The sequence below is a fragment of the Nesoenas mayeri genome, assembly GCF_963082525.1.
Source record: "Nesoenas mayeri genome assembly, chromosome: 20".
Taxonomy (NCBI): Eukaryota; Metazoa; Chordata; class Aves; order Columbiformes; family Columbidae; genus Nesoenas; species Nesoenas mayeri.
In genome coordinates, this window is record NC_137569.1 from 3,448,260 (window position 1) to 3,469,223 (window position 20,964).

The following is a 20,964-nucleotide window of genomic DNA, read 5'->3' on the forward strand; positions in this document are numbered from 1 at the left end:
TTCTTATGAATGAAGAGCTCTAACCACCCTGCTTGTGAGGACCAACATAGGCAATTAGAATTAACCACCTTCTTAAAAATGAGATTAGGCTGATTTTGGAAGTGACTCCTTCAACATCTCAGAATTTTCTGGCTCATAATATGGCTCCAAAATAGGTTTTAATTTGACTTCTTCTGGTATTTTTTGAGTCTCTTCTCTCCTGCTTCCATCTCTTAAGAGTGGAACCAATGTTTTCCAGTTTTTCCCTGAAACTACAAAGGAAAGGAATGGTTAATTTTTTCCCCTCCACAGAAACAGAAGAAAACATACAAGTGGTTTAAATAGGAAGCTGACGAAAGAAGAAGAAAGAAGCACAAAGAAAGGGCTTTGTGGTTTTCTTCCCCATACTGTTCCATGAGTTTTCCATATTTCATCTGGCAAGTACAGCAGAGACTGACTGTACAGTTTAAAACTTCTGTGCTGGATGCTGAGCTCCCAAACTACAGGGTTTGGGGTCACCAAAGTAGCTTCTTGGCTACTTGGCTGCCATCCTCCACTGTTCCATCTCCTCAGGATTTACACTTATTATCTGCCTCGTAAACTCTACAGTCAGAATGATGTAGTGGGGGCTTCTATTCCAGAGAGTAAAACTGCTATGTGAATAATGAGCCCACTTAATCCTTCACATTTTGTGCTGACTGAAAATGCCATTAGCTTAGCGACTGCCATTATCATTAAGTGCATAAAACTGACTGCCCTCTAACAATTAATCGATGCTGCTTCTATCACTGTGTAGGCCACACTAGGGTTTAGGTCCCCAAAACCCTCACCTCTGCCAGGCTTAATAGAGTAACTGGGATTTCGTTTGAGGTCCCCCGAGTACCCAGGGTCTTCGTTGATTATGCCCAGATTAGTATTCCATGTGGACCAGTTCACTTCTTCAACCCTGGGGAGAGAACAACAAACCCAGTATCTATTCTAAGGATCACCAAACAACTCCAGGATGAGTTTCCATCACATGCTGCCACCTCTCCAGCCTCAGGTCTGACCCAGAGATCAGACTGAAGTACTGCAGACAGTGCTAGTGCACTGCTTTTCAGCAGTGCTCTGGGGGAAAGTTCTGCTTCCCATCACCAGACACCTTAATGCTGTTTGTCTATAAAGATTGTTCATTTGACATACAAACAGGTTACCTAAAGCACCATCTGTAATCATCTTGGCCGTCAGGTGTGACCCCCACCAAGACTTGCTTCCCAGACCGGAACGAGTGCCTCAAACAGTTCAAGTAGCTGTTTTCGATATCCAAGATGGTGATGGCTCTCTACCAGGTAAAAGAAAGCAGACCACTGAGAGGCTCCTTCAAAATCATACAAATTCTGAATTCTACCTTTATTTTGAAAGCCTTGACCTTTTAGCATTGTCACAGTCTTAGAGCAGGCATCATACCCATCTCTGAAATATTACCTCTGTTAATTTGTCATTTAAAATGCTAAATTACTGCCCTGTGATTAGAATTATGACATTCCCTTTCTTACCTCAAACAAAAGCTGATGTGCCTTTAAGATTCTGGTAAAGACTGGTTTTCCCCTTGCGTAATCCCTGTCTTCAGACTCTGATCAAGATTTTCCATCATCAAAAGCCCACATAGCTCTGTCTAATTACAAAAGTATTTCTTTTCCTAAATTCTGAACATCTGTGGAACACTGGGAGCATCTGCTCAGGCAAAATATCAAATATGAATAGAAAAGGAACTAATACATTTTTGGGGGAACTGTTCAGGGGAACCAGAAAGAAGCAGTGACCTGTTATTTAGAAACATGTCAGTTCCTAAAGATTCTCTCCAAAATCCCTTACGATTCTCCAAACCCTCTTTCTTGGATAGCGGGCTCACAGAGTCAACGTACCTGGAGTTTCCAGATGCTCTTGCTCTCCTGTGCAATTTTGCTCACCGTTTCCCCCATCAGTGCAATAAGCATGTTGAGCAGGAGGATGTACGTAAGGATGACATAGAGAACCAAAAGGATGACAAACACAGACTTGAACCTGTAGTTCTCTGTGAACTCCAGGTCCCCCATCCCAATAGTGAACTTGAAAAGCTCCAAGCAGGTATAATACAGACTATTGTAGGACGTGCGGCCGCGTTTCACATGGCAGCATCGGGCATATTCAGAGCTATTTGTGTCTTGCCCCTCATTGTCATCTTCAATTAAAGTCACCACAGCTGTTGCAAAAGAGGAATCACATATGCAGGATAAAACTACAATTTGAGATCATAATTCCATTGTAAGCAATGAAAAAGAGCACAAAGGTAAGACATATTATTTTCAGGAAATTACTATATATAATTGTTAGTCTGAAGAGATTTTTTTTTTTTGTAATTATGTTAATTTGTTAGTTTTCAGTTGGAAACAAAAAGTAACTTGAAAAATAAAATTTTCTGAGATTCTTTAGGATAACAAAAAGATAACTCTAAGTGTGATATTACCTGTAGAAAATCCCAGCAGGAATACTAGGTAGACAAACATGAAACGACATAAATCTCTAAGGATCATCTGCAAAGGGGAAACAGAAGATTTTTATATTGCTAAAACTTGAATACAAAGTGCAGCAAAAACTGGTAGAAATTACTGCTTCAGCTCAAGAAGGCATTTGCTTTGAACTGGCTGTACATGCACTAAACTGTTGTTTATCCTGCTGAGATAATGAACTTAAAAACAGAAAACACTTTTCTATTATTCATGCAACAGTTTACACACATATGCAAGACATATGCCTGCCAAATAGTTTCATCTTTGTGAGTACAAACCACATTAAAACATTTCCATCTTTCTTCTTCCCCTCTTGGGCTATCTGGCCACATTGTATACAGAGGTTTATTAGCCAGCTAGTGCCTCTTAGCTAATTGCTCTGTTTGGTAACATTTAAACTATTCCTAAATAAATTTCCAGCTGGTAGAAAGCTGTGTCATTTCACATCAGACCAGTCTGTGCTGTTCTCAGTCTACTTTCATCCATGCCTATCCCACTGTAGTTATTTTGAAGCACGGCAGGTGATGATAATATCAAGAGTGCTATAAAATACAGGGATGAGGAGCAGGTGGCTTTTCTACACATCTTAAATGGATCACTTCACTCAAAAAATAAATGCCAAGTGTAGTAAACTGACATGAGATTCCCCAGTGACATCATGGAGGTAGATTTGGTGACTTTTCTCCTGGAAATGGGGCCATTGGCAGCACTTTCCTGATCCGAACACTCTGCTCGCCTCAGAACCCACTCACTGGACTGACCTTTGCGATCATGACAGAGTAAATGCCCATCTGCTGGAAGCCACGGGTGTAGTACAGCATGTTAGCCCAGCCCAGTGCCAAGGAGAAGACCATGGAAGCCACGTAAAGTTCCTGGCCACAGAAGTACAGCACCACAGAGCTCAGGAGGAGCAAGGAGTGGACAAAGCTGAAAGACAAGCATAGTCTGAATGCAGAGGACTGAGATGGCTACAGGTGGGGGGAACAGAGGAGCCCCACGAGGTATAAAGAAGAATGAGGAATTCCCCAGAACACAAAGGAGCCTTGGCAGACATTTCCTCTCTTCCCTTCATTCTTTCCCATCTCAAATCCTCCAGTTCCTCTTACAAACTCCTCAGTTTCCTCACATACAAACTTCTGTAGTCTCATCTCTGCTCATCCTTGTGACTGGAAGAAAAGTCCTAGAAAACACCTATTTCTTCAGCACTCCCTCCCTTTCCATGGACCCATGAAATGACCCTGTTTAGCTGCACTCCAGCTGGGAAGAGAAAGCACTCAAATTATGGAGAGGCAAAGGTCCCTTTAAAAATGGGACGATTTCTGCACATCCTTTGTATGCACTTGATTGCAAATCCAATATGGAGATCTACTCCTAACTCTCGTATGTGACACAGTCACTGAACTTCTCAACACTTCATTTGCTTTACCTCCAAAGGAGGTTACTGATCCAGGCCCACTTGTTCAAGTGCTGTGACATCTACTGGCAAGTATTTTGGAAGGACTCAAGAAATTACGGCAAAGTATCTGCCTATTACAAGTGACTTCAGCCAAAGCTACAGATCTCACACACTCATCTGCTCTATGCTGAAATGCAATCAAAGATACTGGAGCTTACAAAAGAACCTCACTGTAGCTGTCAACTATCAGCGTCTTGAATGATGGGCGCCTCTGCACGAAATACTGTATCTGAAAAACAAAACAGGAATGAAGACCAGGTTTGCATCCAAGAAGGGATAAAGTATTCCATGTGAATGCATCACCTAAGCACTGATACCTGTACCTGGGACCTATAAAACGTCTCACAAGAACAGCTCAAAACCAACACTGGCATACGATCTAGGGAAGACTCTTCCAGTAACACTAGACTTCTCTTATACCTGGTGGCTCTTTTGAAAACAACCACCTATTCACTCACTGGTTTGAGGACCTGTGATTCACTGCACACTCTCCATTGGCTGCCAAGAGGAAACAGGGGACTTCAAGCTAAGACAAGTAATCTTTAACAGAGGTCTGGCTATTTGCAATACCCCATTCTTTAGCTTTGCCCAGGCTAATTGCTGAGATGCTCACTGACTTCTAAGTATTGTCTTTTTTTATACAATAGACAAAACTGTATCTTAGCCAGTGGCTCATTAGTAACCTGAGAACTCCTAATCAGGCCAAGGACAGAGATTTGTAGCTCTTGACTACAACATGGATTATCTTAGCAGCCAGTTCTAATGAACAGGAAAGGCCTGTTTGGTTCTCTCCTACACGTGCCCAAAGAGCAAAGTTTCAAATATCTTACCCCTCTGAAAAAAAAATAGAGGCCTCCCAGTACACTCAGGATCTCTCCAGTCACTCGAAAATATTCGCCGGTGCTGTGACCAAATGTAAAGGGCGGCTGTGTAAGACAGGAACATGGATACATTCAGCAGAACTGGGGACAGGAAAGATCTGGCCTTGTCAGCAGCTGAAAGCAACTACATTTCTGGGGGAACAGTTTAAGTTTCTGAATGTGTTGCAGCAAGGGGGCAAGAACGGGGAGGAAGCAGGGTCAAAACCTCCCTCCTGCCTTCAGGAAAGAGGAAAATTCTGATTTCAGGAGCACACATTCAAATAGGAGGCAGATCTGGAATATCATGCAGTGGGTGGTTCCCCGATATATAACATAAGTAAGGTACCTTTTCCTTCTTCTGTACAGGTCTGTAGTAAGCAGCGGTGGTGAGGATAATGATATGCATGGTATAGACAAAGAAGTTGAAGTAAAACAAGTGTTTGACAAACCAGTCCCACTTGTCTTGCAGCAGCCTGTTAAGGGGTTCCACCAGCAGCATCTCGTGACGGTTCTGAGCAGAAGGAGAAAGAGGAAAATCTTGATGGGACCAGTATGTACTGGGCTTTGAAAACAGTAAATGATACTAATCTTCAGCAAGTGCTCCCTCTAGTAACCTTAAACTCAGGAAGGGAGATTGGTTTCTAGAAATGAGGCAAAAAATGCAGTGTGGAACACAGAGCTTATCACTAGCAGTGCCCCAGCCTGTGAATAAAATACCAAAGAGGTGCATACTCACTGGTGTTTCACTGCTGTAGGCGATAATCTCAAGCACTGAGTTTTTCTCACTTGTGTCTATAGAGGACAGGTCATAAAGAGATGAGTGGACAGGCCCATAGGCCCATTCAGTGAACTTCCTAGACAAGTGTCTGCACTCAGGATCTTTGATCTCTCGTCCAAGGATGTAAGCAAAAATCTAATTGCAAAAGAACAATACAACCAACATTTCAGTGTTACTAGGACTCCGAGTTCCTCAGTATCTCCACAAGACAGAATGGCTAATTTCTCCCTAGTTTAACTTGGGAGATGTATGTTACACATCTCAGAGCATGCACTCATTTGAACAAGGACTGTCACAAGGACAGTTCTATCAGACAATCTGAGGTACAAGGCCTCTAGTAGTTCAGATGGCAGCAGAGACCCACTTTCTGTTTCCAGTGGGGCTGCCTTGCATACCAGTGGTACATGAACAATGCCAGCTGGGCACAGGCACACACAACCTCTTTTGCAGTCTTCAGAGACTATGCAGTTTTGCATGTTAAACTGCAGCACCAGTTCCTCTTACTAAAAGGCCTCAACAATAAGCAGGGATAAAATCTGCCCTGTATAAATGTTCTGCATGTACTCTCTATAACTTCATACAGTAATAGGACAGAAACACACTCGCTCACCTACCCCTATCTTCCCTGTTTTGGCTGCCAGTGTTAATGGAGTCAGTCCTTTCTTATTGGTGAGTTCTTCTAGCTTCAGGATTGGATTAATTTTGGCACCAAGGATCAATATATTATTGTACATCTTGGTCACAAACTTGGTATTATCCTTAGTATTATCTGCAATCTCCACCAGTGTGTGCAGGACAGTATTGCCCATGGAGTCCTCAGCAGCGATGTTGGCTGCCTGGTAGGGGTTCTCAAGGAGAAATTTCACAATGCAGAGCTGGTTGGTGCAGGCAGCCAGGGACAAAGGCAGCTCCCCTACAGACAAGCAATGAGAATGAGTGGTCAGAAAGCCCATTACTGCATGTGCATAAACAGAAAGATGATGTTGTTACCATCTTTCATCATGAGAAGAAGTGAATTTCTGTCTGATATCACACCAATTCTTGTGATAACTGTTAGAATCACATTTTCATTGGTTTAACTGCATCACAGAAACATGGCTGCTTAAAAAAAAAAAGCACTGCGAGCTCGCAGAAGGTCACAACCTTTCAAATGATACAGTGCTCAGAAAACAAAGGGATGCAGACACCAAGCTCACAATGAACACCATCAACTAGCAACTGTGTTTCCTTATAATCTCAGCCTTTGGGAGTAAATTCTTGGACTAAGTGTTAGAACAGCCCATCTGGTACTTCTGTGCCTCCAGTCCCACATAAACAGGATTATTTAACAGCTTGCACTTGGGATAACGCTAGGATAACTGAATCAATAAAGCCCATACTGTGCTTGCTCCTACCAAAATAAAAGCCTGGTTTCCCTTTGATTTTCCTGAAGAACTCCCCACAGGCTCTGGCATGAACATTTGCTCCATTCTGGACCAAGAGCTTCACCAGGTACATGTTCCTTCTCTCGATGGCGATGTGAAGTGCAGTTTGGCCTACAGAGACACTCATCAGACAGAAATCAACATTTAATACAGACTGAGAACTTTCAGGCACCACAATTTATTCAGCTCCATGTCAAATGGTGGAACTGAGAGCTTTGCAGACTAAAAAGCTCTAGAACCGAACAAAATAAAGATCGCACAGACAGCAAATACAACTTGCTTTTAAGTCACTAGATATCAAAAATGGCAGAATATTGCACCTTACACTAAAAATCAGTGCATTTGTGCTCGGGCAATCACACACTGGAACTTTGGGGTGCTGCATCCCCAGACATAAGGTTTCATGCAGAAGACTGAGAGCCCAACCTAATCCTGTCTTTGGTCTTGACACCAAGAGTATTCACTACAGCAGCTGTTTCTCTTACCCTTGTAGTAGTTGTCAGTGTACTCCGCATTAACAAATTCTTTCAGAGTTCCAGTTTTCCTGGCAATATCCAGCAGCAAGGGAATGGTATCATTTTTCCCATCATGTAGATTCAGCATGGCTTTCAATAAGCAGGTTTTCCCAGTTTCTGGCTCTATAAACACAAAAAAATCGCAGCTATATAGAAGTGATGACAAACCTACCACCTACTCCCAAGCATGCAGGAATTAATGAGGTTCTTTCAAAAGACAAGAAAACTCATTCAGGGTTTCACAGAAAATGTCATATTTTCTGAATTCTCCTGTAAGATTATGATCAATGCATTGCCAAATCAATAGGGAAGTACTAGCTATTAAAGGATCTCCTGCAGACACTTAACACAATTATGTTTTTCTGTTTTCATCTCAGAAGCAGTACTGGAAACAGAAGAGGACAACTTAAGGCATGTGACACTAAAGGTTACCTTTGAACTCATCATCTGTGAGATGCTTCAAGGTTCTATTAAGGTAGAGTAGCAGATCATCCAGGTCCCTTGTGTTGCCTTGGGCTACGGCATCAAAAATCCTTCTGCGGTCATAAAATTTGAAAGCTTTTTCTGAGCAGCCTGTGATGGAATCTGTAGATAGGAGCCTAACAAGGGTAAATTTCAGTTACTTACAGTCAGATATTTAGTAGACTTTTTATAAGCTATCAGAAAACTATTTTTCATTTGTCTGTGTGAATTAGTAAGCACCACAGATTAGTATAGATGGATCTGCAAAGTCCGCAAGTTCAACAAAGTCTGCAAGCAACTGTCCTGATAAAATTATGTATCTGTTGCTGAAAAGTTGAAAACAAGACTTAAAAGAGGCACTGAAATATGGCAGTCTAACTGCAGGCCTGGGAGCCAGACAATCCCATGTTCTCATGCTGAGTGATGCCTATTCCCTGAACAGCCCCAAGTGAGTAAATTACGGCCCACCACTAATTTTGGGCAAGATATCCATGGACTGAATTTTCAGAGATGCCAAGAGGCAACACCTATTGTCACTTTAAGATGCAACACTCATTTTGGCATAGAAAACAGTTAAACTGAAAAAATGGGCATGCTCCTGTAGAAAGAATAAATGCTACTGCAAGAAACAGAGTCTGCAGCTGTCAAACTGTTCATTACAACCAAATCTTACAAGGCCAACTTACTTGTGAAGTTTCCCCCTTTCCAAATTAGCATGAACTTTGATGACAGAAGGTGCCATCAGGTGATCCATGTGGTAAATGGAGTCCATGGGAGCCATGTCCTTGTCACAATCCCCCATCACAAACCTCCCACGTCTTGCAAAGATGTTGCTTTTGGGTGGCTGTGCCTTGGTGCTGAGTATACCCTGGAGGCTGTCAGGTGTTTCCAGCATAGAGTCCTCTCCGTCTGTGTGTTCATCTGTCATTTCAGATTCCTCCATGTCAGAACTGCCAAATTTCTTCATCTTCCCAAGAATGGAAGACATGACGAGAAGGTAGTCTGTGAGAAATGACACAAAGACCTCAAGTCAGCACTTTACAGGGCCACGAGTCCCCTTTTTCCTAGGACTACTCTCGATAAACAGCAGGGAATGGATCGATTGGTGTCATCCAGAAGTGAGACAGATGGACACATATTCACTATGCCCAGAGTTAGAACAGTCTAGTAGGTCATTATCTCCATGCTGTTTGTTCCTGTCCCCACTGTCCTCACCCATTTCAGAATAGAGATCGCAAAACAGAGTGTCCCAGAGCGTGCCAGCCACCTCACTGCAGAGCTGACTGCTTCTGCGCAAAATTAGGGTCTCATTCTCCTCCAATCATTACTAAAGCCTGAACAATCTCTGCTTTTCTTTTCCAGTTCTAACTGCTTGTGCCACAATACATTCTCAGGATTATATCAAGCGTGTGATAAAAGCCTGCTTGTGCCATAACCATATCACAGCGATGCTGAGCACAGAGGATTTCCTGTATATAGGAAAATTATCACTTAATAGCATTACCAGAGTTATGGCAGCGCTATATGAAAACTGGAGCCCGTGATTCTTAGGAGATGAACGTCACCTCAAACATGAGGCACGGAAACAAAAAGGGAAAGGTTACCACAGATAAGACTGTAAGACCACATGTCTGATCTTGTCTGATTTACAACCACAAAGAATTTGACACAAGTTGACAAATACACTGTAATATACTAAAAGCAGAGCAGTCTTTTTTTTTTTTCTTTCTTATCAAACTGTTTTAATCAGACAAATGTTGTTCTTCATGCCACTGAATGCAAAGTATTCAGAAACTGCAGCAGTGGTGACAGGAACGCATCCTACTTGAACTCCTGTATAGCTGGCTCTTAGAGAGAGCTGATCAGACTTAGAAACATACCCCGAAATCCTAGACTGCTTGGAAATCTTATGGCTTTGAGCACAGGAATGTCAGAAAATCTTTAAAAAGCCTTCAGTCATAAGCCAAATTACAGTGGTCAGGAATCTTCTCTGTATATTCAGTGTAAAAACATCATAAACACATTTCAAGGTTGTTTCTCTTCACAAAAATATTCTGAGGGGTTGTCAGCAAACCTACATTGTACATGAAAGTGAGATTTTCAGTTCTGTGGAACTATTTAATACTCACATTAAGGGTCAATTGCATTTTCCTGTGCAAGTAGGATAGGAAATAAGTTTTTGTCAGGCATTTGCCTTTGCTGTAATTTTGCACAATATACACATAAAGAGAACATCAATTTGTAAACTTGCACATTTAGGGTTACTGGAAGCAAACCAGTGTAGTATAGACAAAATACTAATGACTGCAGTTTAACTCGCTATGTCCTCTGAGCTCACCTTTCCAATTCTTTGTGTCCTTAGAGTAATTCTGAAAGAATAATGTAATATCTTATTAATTTAATTGTTCTATAAATATGAAATTATAGATAGTCAAATACTTCCATTTGGAATATGATACTAAAAGTACAGAACAACAGTTATTTCAATGAAAAAGTTGTAAAAATAGCTTTAAAAAAATGGAAAAAATACACTGGGGATACAGTAATGTATAATTTTAATTTTTTGTCTTAATTAAATAAATGTGGAGTGAGCCAAAAATGTCAGAGAGGTGGCTATGGAAAATGGAATTATTTATTTTCCATAGAATAAATACAGTATTAAAATCCATAGAATAAACTCAATCCTGTCTCCCTGACAATTTGCTCAAACCTCTTTTAGTCATTATATGTGCTTGTTTCTGAACCCTGTTGGTAATTTCAATGATAATGAAGACAAATCCATATTTCCTCATGAGTATTAATTTGCAAGGGAAATAAACTTCAAATTCTGTGGAAGGATTCTTTAAAAAAAAAAAAAAAATCCTAAAAAAATGCATAACCGACTTGAACTCTTTGAATCCTACGTACACTGAAGTCTGATACAGTGAGATAAGGAAATATTTTTGATATAATGTCTAACCACATCACAAGTTACGATAAATACGAAAGAGAGTTCACAAATAGCTATCATCCATGCTATTCAAATATACATGCAGAACTTACAAATACTGCAAAAAATCCTGTCTTCCGAAAAACAGTCCAGTCTCAATAAACACCCTCTGATTTATAGGAATGTGGTGCCAGATATTCCTCGTCCAAGGTGCCTGGACTGAAAAGACCTCAGAGTTTGCTTCTCCACTTCATTTGGCTGCAAAAGTGTTCTATGTGTCTGACGATTTTTAGAATCAAGGGAAATTCACTAGAAGAACTGAGAATAGAGCAATAAGATCATTAAGAACAGTTCTGGAACCAGAAGCATCAGTAGCTTCTATTCCCAGGAGCTTAGCAAAGCTCTTTACAAGAATTGCAATAAGTTGCTGTTGTTTTTCTCCTTCCCTTTAATTGCATTTAGTAATGGATACTCTTCTCCGGATTTCCTCTTTGTAAATACACTCAAGCTTGGAAAAAAAAAAACACCCAAAAACCAAAAAACAAACAACCCCAAACCATCAGACAATTGTTTCTGTGGGTCATAGTTTTCATTTCAATTTACAAAAGTTTGTAAAATATGATGCTGCTCTTCTCTGAGATCCATCACTTTCTGGACATCTTTCTTGGGTGGGTGCTGTAAAGCCCCACGGAGTATTTTAAAGATAAGCTGATTCTGAACAGAGTTGAGGGAGAACCAATGGCAGAAAGTCCTAAGGCCATCCTATCATTCCATGTTCCTACTATGTTTTGTTTAAATAATATATATAAGAGTCAGCTTTGAAATATGTCATTGCGGAAAAAAAAAAAATCTTATCTAATTCAGGATGGATCTAACATCCCTAAAAATGCACAACTGTGTCACAGATTATTAAATATACAATTTACATAGGATCTTTCTACCAAAAACTATTCTAGAGAAACAGCTTTTCCAGCAGGCTGAGCTGACAGGCTGCAGCTGTTAGGCCAGAAGCAACCTCCAAACCTCTAGTTCCTGAGGTTTCAAGTGACATTATGAAATTATTCAATGAAATTCGCTGGATTATGTTTTGCAAAAGGTAACTATCTTTTTAGTCTTACTACCTATCTATGCAAAAAGAACCATAAATTTGCCTATTTAATAGCAAACTAATTATACTACTTAAAATGCCCTACAGCATTGCACTCAAAAGAAATAAAATACCTATTTATTAATGCAAAAGCATAGATTACCAATAAGCCAGGTCCTTAGCTGGTGCTCCTGGAGCTTCGCTGAGCAGAGCATCTCACTCAATAATACAATTAACTTCTTTGCTGCGTCCAAAGCAGAGACTCAGTAAGAAAACTACATATATCAGTGGCAGGTCTCTCTTATTCAGGCTCTAGATTCTTGCTGGTCCCTTTGGCTAAATGATCCTTCTCCCATTCCAGGTATCAGCTCCTTTCGGTCTTACTGTGCTCTGATGTACACACTTCAGGAGCTCTGTGCCGTTTTCTGAGTTTTGATGCCTCCTTGAACTGTATTTCTTGTGAAGATGTTTCTTCCTTCCTACCAGCAGCACTCCATTGCTTTTTGCAACAGTTGTTGGACACATCACACTCCATCTCAGCAGGGACCTGGTTTAAAGGTGCAAGCTCATAGAGAGATGTGAACACTTATCAAAATTGGCCACTAATAAACAAGAAGGAAATGATTCCTTTTTCTTGGGCCTGCATCCAACATGCTGCCCAGGCTTTGTGCGACTTCTGTGCTTGAGAATGATTTTACCTCTTAAGAGCCCTCTCCATCACTGCAAATGGAAAATCATCAGCAGATGTGCTAGAGATCTTAAAGATGCATCCCAAGTTGGCCTGCAGGTCAGATATACTCCTGCCTTCACTAATAGAACCTAAAACCAGGCCACAATTTTACAAAATTCTGGAAACACCACTTAATTTCACAGTTAACAGCATGCTAGAATAGTATTATCAGCTCTTTCCAGTTATTCAATAAAAATCAAAGCAGATCTGCTAATACAAAAGTATTTTATAATAACAAAAAAGGGAAGACAACATACAGCAAATGCAGACTTTTTACAAAACCTTTAATTTAGTCTGCACTTCCTCCGTAATTCCTCTATGCTGTCTATATGTATGTATATTGTGAGGATGCTTAAGGACAAGGAGTCCCTAATGAAAGCATCAGACTAAGTTACAGACACTGACTTACCTCTCCTAGTCCTAAACATGTTTCCTACCAGGAAAATGAGCCTCACATGAACTATCATTTTATGCAGAAAGTTAATGGATCTTTCCTAGTCACTCAGTCAAACTTAATGTGATAATTGCTTCTAATTTCACAAATGAGAATGACAAAGCAACAAAATGTGTACACCCAGAAGCAGAAGAGGATACTAAATGCAAGCTTTTTTCCTCCACTGTAATGAGTGAGATGGCATGTTGAATACAACTCCAGAAAAAGTGAAGTAAAACACTGTACAGCCAATAAAAAAAAAAAAACAGAAAGCAAAAAGAAGCTGCATCATCTCAGGCTATTCCAAACAATGACTTTATTTTCTGTGGAACATCACCATGGCAGCCCCCACAGCAGCATCGACATCCTTCCCATAAACCACAGGGAATGGAAAAATCCTTTCCACTTCCTGCCTCAGCACCTCATTCCTGGCAAGGGCACTCCCACTGCCCAGAACCCTCCTCACTCCCGTCTCCATCAGGCGCTGCACAGGTAACATGGAACAGAGGTTTTCAACGATGCCACGGCACAGAGCTCTGGTTACGTGACCCAGGGAGAGGTCAGAGACAGCAATATTAGCCACTGATGCCAACTGCTGAGGCATGTGTCTCTCTCCAAAAATGGTCGGGTGGATAGAGAGTTTGCTGTCGTTTTGGTCCAAGGCTGCTTTGATTATCTTCATGTAGATAGCAGATTCCTGAACCTGAAGTCCTGCAGATGGGAAATATTGTGGTATTAATTTGAAAGGGTCTAATGTATCTTACATGTGGAGACTTCAAATGGATGCTGATCCATCCGTTCAGCAAAATATTTTGTACCTTTTTACATGCTCTGAGGGGAATTTTTTTTTTCAGGATTATGATTTACAGTTCTCCCATTCAATTGTATTTAGTATCTGTGATAGTACAAATCTTCTGATGACAGAACTGCCTTTCCTGATAACTATTCCTTTTGGCCTATACTCTGCTAAATTACACAAACCAACATCTTTAAAGGCAGTAATGGCAGGCTGAATTGCAAGTGAATGAAAAGTTTGCTCTAAGCACTAACTAAAAGAACAATTTCAGAGCTTATTTCTGTATTGCAGACCCCAAGAGATGATCAAAAAAACCCAACCAACCACCAAACTTGTGAAGACCATGTTTAAAGCACATAGAAGATATTACATGAGTCTGAGTCATAAAATCCATTAGTGTGCTGCAAAATGTGCAGCAAAAGGCAACTGATCTAATCAAGGGACTCTCTTGGACTGCAGTCATACAAAATTAGAGGCTGTCCTCAAATGTGCTGACCTTTACTTTTGAAAAACAACTTGCAAAAAATAATTCTCTTGTGCTCTTAAAACAAAGCCCAAAACCCAGAGGCAATGGGAATGTGAAGTCCAAGCCTGACTGTCCCAGCATGTTCATAAGCTTCAGCAGGAAATTCCAGAGATCTAGGAAGCATGACCCAAGAGTTACATCCTTGTTCCTTATACAGCATGACCAAACAGCTTTAGGCTTGTTCCTTTGCCTTTGCTTCCTTTTACATTGCTGATTAACCTCAATTTTAGCTTTAACTATTCTTGAAATAGCTTACCTAGCTCTTCTGTCCACCGTGACACCATGTCCACAAACGTTGCTAGCACATTGCCTCCATTAAGTGATGCTGCCACTGCCAAGTAGTCACCATTGAAGTAGGGAAAATAAGTAATAGCTGAGGAAGGATCCGGTGTCTCTGGAGGCTGAAAACCCGGGGGCATTGAGACAGTCAGCTGAGCAGAGGTGCTGATATTAAGAACTAGAACACAAAAGGAAAAAAACAAAAAAACCCAACACAGTGTTTTACTAGGCTGCCCTAAAAGAGGACAATGAGAAAACCAAATAACATACCAAAATGATCATACCTGCATCACTCCTCTCAGTCAGACAGGAATAAACAGAGCACTGGAAATCTCCCAGAGCAATTCCTACTTTTGCTCCTTTGGGTATTCCATGCCATGCACAGATTGTGCTGCCCGCAGTACTGCCTGGGTCTCCCACCTCTGGAAGCAAGTGCACAGGAAAGCCTGATTTTTTCAATCTGCAATCAGAACATGATTATTGCAGGGAAGCAGCACAGGAATGTGCGGCGTGACTACAAAGACTTATTTGAAGTCACAGATTAACCTGGCCATACATTTGTGGCTGCTGGATTTATGGATGCTTTCGCCTATTTAGAAAGCTTTGTCTTGGACAGGGGTGGCATTCCAGTTCAATGGGCTGGGTAAACTAGGATAGTCGAGAAGAATAAAAAGCTTTCCTTTATGTGTAATCTGATTACCTGAGATTATACAGCAGCACATGTTCAACAAGTTTAACCTACTGATGTCATAAGGACAAGCAGTTCCAGGGTAAAGGGACAATCACAAAAATGGCAAAAAAATGCAACTTCTAAGCATCAACAAATTTTTAAGCTGTCATGCAGTTAGTGGTTTAAAACCAAATCACAAAGTTAAATCCAAAAACTCCTTACACAGTCAAACTGCAAGATACTCTATGTTGCTACAGCAACAAAACCAGATTAGTTGAAGTTCAGTAGGCCAAATGCAAGTTTCTGTCACTCTTTCATACCTTCATGAGCAGATCTTTTCACCTTGGAGTCCTGGCCTACCCTAAGCCCTGAAATATATAACGCCTTAGCACTCAGCCCTGAAAGAGCAAATCATTAAAGATTTGAAAGATATGTAAGACTTTATATCATTTAAACATATATATTTGACAAACCAGAGCAAACTCAACAAGTTCTTCAGTACAGGCCACACCACAATTAACTAGGAGTAACTTTCAATCACTTTTTATCTGTAGCACATTCATACTTAGGGTCCAAAGAAGTGTTCACATTGCCTGACATAAGCAATGCACAAAACCCAGCACTTACATGTCAGTATTCCAGCTTTTGCTTCTGCAATTAAAATATCCCCAGCTGGCAGCATTCTGGACAGACATGAGTGGCTTCTTCAGGTCACACAACATGGCAACCACATAGTCATGGATAGTGCCAGCTGCATCATAAGACTTCAGAAAATCTGGACTTTTAAACAAAACATTTTAAAACCAAAAACAATGAGGGGTACTTTAAGGCAGCGGGAGGAAGATTATCTCCAGGGCTATATGGTATTTCAGACATGTGGTCCCATCTAAAAATGCAACAGCCATCTCAGTGATCAACTTGCATTTTGTTGGCTTGTTTTGGGTTTCGTTTTGTTTCGTTTTGTTTTTTAATGGAATTTGTTTCCCAAGCTGTTACCAGAGCAGCAGCAGTTATCTCCTTCTGGAAGATGGAGATAACGCTTGGATGAACGCTTTAAGGAATGCGTTGTCTAGGTTCAAAAGAACGTCATTGCAAAAGTTACCAGAAATTGTTGACACAAAAAAAAATTTACTTTTTTGATCCTGGAGCATTTGAGAAAAAACAGGTTAATTCCTGTGATTGCTCTAGGATCCACAAATTATGTGAATAGTGCAAAATGGTGAAACAAAACAGGAACAAAACAAAACAGCTGGACTCATGAGCTATACAGCTCTAAAGCAAGATCATGTTGTGCTCCATGTATCTGCTGAACACACATTGGAAGAAACTAAAATGTAATACATTTTTCCCCACTTGTTGAACCCCAACTCACTGCTGAAGAAGACACAGGCTCTTTGAGAAACATAGGATATCGCAGACAAAACTGAGGAGCAAATCTTGCTGTTGCCAAGTCATAAGCGAAAAATTATATCCTCTGCAAACATGCCACAACAAAGCAGACCACTCATAACACCTCATACGGATCTCAGTGTCTAAGGAAGGAAGGAACTGAAATTAATTTAGGGACTGTTTGTTTTAGCATCTGGCAGCAACCAGACGAAGCAATTCTGTTACTGTTTTAGGCATGTTTGTACTTTTCACGATCTGCACAAGGCAAAATTATAGTGTTCAAACTGCATTAGCAGAGCTCCTCTGAGCGGTAGAACTGACTGGAATTATTCTATGATACTTTTAAGGCATCTGTTACTATTTGGCCAGAAGCTTTTCTTTTAATTAAAGAGATCTGTAGTATTTTTATGAGGTCGGAGACTCTTCTGTGCACAGTTGCATATAGTTTATATTGAATACTGTCATTTTAAATACTCTTTGCCTATTAAATTAATATTATGATTACAGAGAATTGTGGCCCCTCAGCCTGTAGCGGCCTTAATGTGCTACAGGAATACTAATTGTCACATCAATTCAAGATGAGGAACTGTCAGTGAGAAGGCTTACTGTACCTCTTCTTTAAATACCAGTAGATTGTGGCACACCCAAATCCTGTAGCCAAGCTGACATGTGACTGCGGCAGAGGAAGAGAAGAGAGGAAGGTGGGACTGCAGCGGCCGTCTTGCCAAGTAATCAGGTGACTGACGCCCTCCGGCTCAAACGTAGGGCCTGTGCCACACTCTGTCCACTTGCAACCTGAAACGCACAGGATCTGAGAACTTCAGTGATTCCCTGCAGCATGGTCTGCCTGGCATTCATCATTTCTGGGTGATCTTGATAATTTGTTAAATATATCGGAAGAAGAGCAGACACAGAGCCAGTAGTGATTTTAATTAAATCAATTAGTCATAGTTTTCAGCCCTAGATAACATCATAATGCCAGTCATCCTTTGCTAAAACAGAGACCAGTCTCCAAGGCCTTCCTTCTCTACGAGCACTCCTAGTGCCTAGAGGAATAAGCAACTCTCACCTTGAGACATTAACGATGCAACTTATCTAACAGATGACCCACCAAAAAAATCACAATTCTGCTATGGGAGGTAATGAGCTGATAAGACGGCTCCCACATACAAACCTCAATTGGGATCTGCCACATCATGACCTAGAGAATGCTGTATTAGCAATGAACTGCCTACGACAGATAACATGTAGTTTCATCACCTTTTGAGCCAAAGCAACAGGAAACCTGGATCTATATGTATTAAGCAATGGACTGCAACATACTAAAGAATATCCCTCACCTGTGCTACAAGACAAAGCTTCAAACGTAGAATAAGGTTTAACTCAATTTTACCAGTTCCTTTAGAACAGAAAACACTACACCTTTGATGAAACCTTCACATTCTTTCATGAAAAGGCCTCAGCTAAATTATAGCAACTTCCCAGAGCTGCAGGGAGCCTTCTCAGCAACATCTGCTGTTGCCACAGTCCAGTGGCTGCCTCCTGCCCTGACACGCTCCCCGCAAGCAGCCCTGCAAAGGCAGCATACGGTCCTGCTAGCACAGCAAACTAAGCAGAGGCTGAGCTCAAGCACTGGCATACAATCTTTGCTGGCACTCTCCATGGCACAGCTTGGGCCTCAGACAACCACTGCACTCCCAAGTGACGCTGGGCCACAGTGAGGAGACGAGACAGGCCATACGCTGTCTCCAGCTGGCTTTGTAATCCAGGTAACCTTTTGGGTTTCAGCTGGGGATGGGAACAGAGTTTCAAGCTGTGCTGTGCTACTTGTCCTACAGGTCAGAGAAGAGACCTACCTGGCTGCTTAACTGACTAGCACAAACATGGCTAAAGAGCTTTTCTTGGGCTGGACACAAGGATCTGAAGTTACACTCACACAGTAAAAAGCATCCTTGAGAGCTGGGAAAATACTATATGAAACTTACGAAGCAAACACATCCTTTTTCTTGTTCCCTTCATTTTGTGTTCTATCAAGTTTGTTTGAACTGAATTTCCAATTGATTTGCTTTCCTAGTTTTAAATGGATTCTAAGAAATATTATTAACCATAAATCTAATCCTAAAGGACGCCATTAAAAATGTAATTTGTGTTCCAAAGTGCATGGATTCACTTAGTCTACTCAAAACAAATGAGAGCAAACACCCTCTTCCACTTGATAAAAACGAAATAAAAGTGGCATGTGGCTTTAGGATATAAAATATTAAACAATATGACATAAGAATCCATGTCTACCATGAACCCATGAGGCTTTGTTACGCAGCCCTTGGGACAGCTGGAAAGTGAGCAACAGCTCCTTCAGTCTATCAGCCTTTGGATTTCTTTCTCTCTGGTCATTTTAGTATTTAATGTAAAATTACAGCCAGTAATGAATAGAACAGTGCCTCTAAAAGCAATTAAGACACTGACAACTTTTGACAAGCAGTGACCAGCACTTTTGGGAAACATTCTGTGGCTTACAATAAATCTTTGCTTTATCTGCATAACTCCTATTTGTATGAGACTTGTATAATTGTTCAGATGTGTACATCATAAGGTAAAGAAGACATGGAATCACATTCTGAAAGCCTTAGACTTTGTTAGGTTTATAGGAGGTTAGCCAAGAAGATAACGCATTCCTATCTCAAAGGGCTGGCAATCCAAGGCCCGGACTTTTCAAACGTCCTCGCTTGTCACAAAGATTATTTGAGTATTTGCACAATCATTCCCCTGTGACTATCTCACTGTGGTTTGTTTCTTTTTTGAGGTCTTGGCCCTTCATTTTACAGAAGCAGAGTCTCCAGAATAACAACTATAATTCTTTTTCAGCTCCTACTAACAGGAATGTAACCAGCAAGATAAATGCAACATGACAGCCTATGACTTGCTAGGAAAAAAAACTGCCTTGAGATTTTGGAAGGGGGGAAAGAAAAAAAAAAAAGGACTGAAAACACCATCTACTGCACTCCACATTTTCTCCTATTGCACTTTCAAACAGCAACTTCAAAATAGCATAGTGATATTAACTGCTGGATAACCACTTCTATGCACACTTTAACATAAAGATCAAGCAGAGCTTATTTTTCAAGTCATACATAAAGCTGCTAAAACTGCTACTGTAGAAGCATTAGAAGGTATTGAGATACTAGGCAACAGCTAGTTAAATGTTTTATGAGGTGAATAATATTCTCGTCCCTCAAAAAGTCATTCACATGATGCAGAAGTTCTCTCAACTGGCAGCAGATTGCATATGATGGACAAACAATTAACAAGCCACAAATATGTTGCTCCTCCATATTAATAATTGTGCTTACTCTGCAGGGACCTCATAAGACTAAATCATTTGAAAACAACAGGGTTAAATATAGTCAGTAGCTGAAATTCCAGTAATTAAAGCAAAACTGCCACTGAAGATCTTATGCTAATTCTGTTTTACAGAAGACCAAAGTGAACATGCAACAGTTTCCTACAGATCACTTCAGTGTTTAAAAATTATCTTCTGCATGATAATACTCTGAACAAGGATGCCAAAGAACTAATGTTACCTTTATCTTTTTTCCAAAACACAATCCCGTGCATTTGTCCTGAAATGCCAATGTGACTGACTTTTTGAAGCTGCTGCTGAGGTAGAGCAGTAAGGCATTCATTCAATGCTCTTATTATTCTCCAGACATTCTGCTCCATTCCCTGCAATCATAAAGCATTATTCTGAGCATGAAACCATTAGGATTCCCTCAGTGTATTTAAGAAACAAGGCTACTCTAGTCAGAAGTGAAGAACATAATTCATTTAGCTTAATATCATGTATTAGAATAGCCTTCACAACTAAATTGAAAAAAAAAAAGCAAAAAACCCACAAAACCACAAAAACTAAAAAACAATACTAGCAAGTTGAGAATGGGATAACAGCCTTTTAAACTGAAGGTCAAATTTAATTTCATAAGTTACCATTTCTTAATTTCATAAGTTACCATGCTCAAATTTACCTTTAAAAATCCATTAACACTTAGTACATGCTTTCATTAGTTCACCTTATATATTGCTCTTTGTTTTCCTCACAAAGAGGATTATCTGCGTGTTCTGGCTG

The 20,964-nt window shown here is 40.5% G+C and overlaps 1 protein-coding gene across 7 annotated transcripts in view; it reads right to left on the minus strand.

The window, feature by feature from the left end:
• Positions 1-20,964, minus strand: part of TRPV1 (transient receptor potential cation channel subfamily V member 1) — a 26,164-nt gene continuing 5,200 nt past the window's right edge. For 2 of the 7 annotated variants that reach the window (XM_080356789.1, XM_080356788.1), the window contains exons 2-21: positions 20,423-20,564; positions 17,453-17,636; positions 16,080-16,232; positions 15,067-15,242; positions 14,760-14,960; positions 8,689-9,004; positions 7,973-8,139; positions 7,511-7,663; positions 6,996-7,136; positions 6,216-6,514; positions 5,560-5,736; positions 5,170-5,334; positions 4,794-4,889; positions 4,122-4,192; positions 3,269-3,434; positions 2,465-2,531; positions 1,884-2,200; positions 1,173-1,300; positions 810-925; positions 1-251 (exon numbers count right to left, since the gene is read on the minus strand). In XM_080356789.1, the coding sequence (XP_080212915.1) occupies positions 85-251; positions 810-925; positions 1,173-1,300; positions 1,884-2,200; positions 2,465-2,531; positions 3,269-3,434; positions 4,122-4,192; positions 4,794-4,889; positions 5,170-5,334; positions 5,560-5,736; positions 6,216-6,514; positions 6,996-7,136; positions 7,511-7,663; positions 7,973-8,139; positions 8,689-9,004; positions 14,760-14,960; positions 15,067-15,242; positions 16,080-16,232; positions 17,453-17,636; positions 20,423-20,561 (3,399 nt within the window). In that variant the 5' untranslated portion in view covers positions 20,562-20,564 and the 3' untranslated portion in view covers positions 1-84. The other 5 variants (XM_080356792.1, XM_080356793.1, XM_080356790.1 and 2 more) reach the window with 5 other exon arrangements.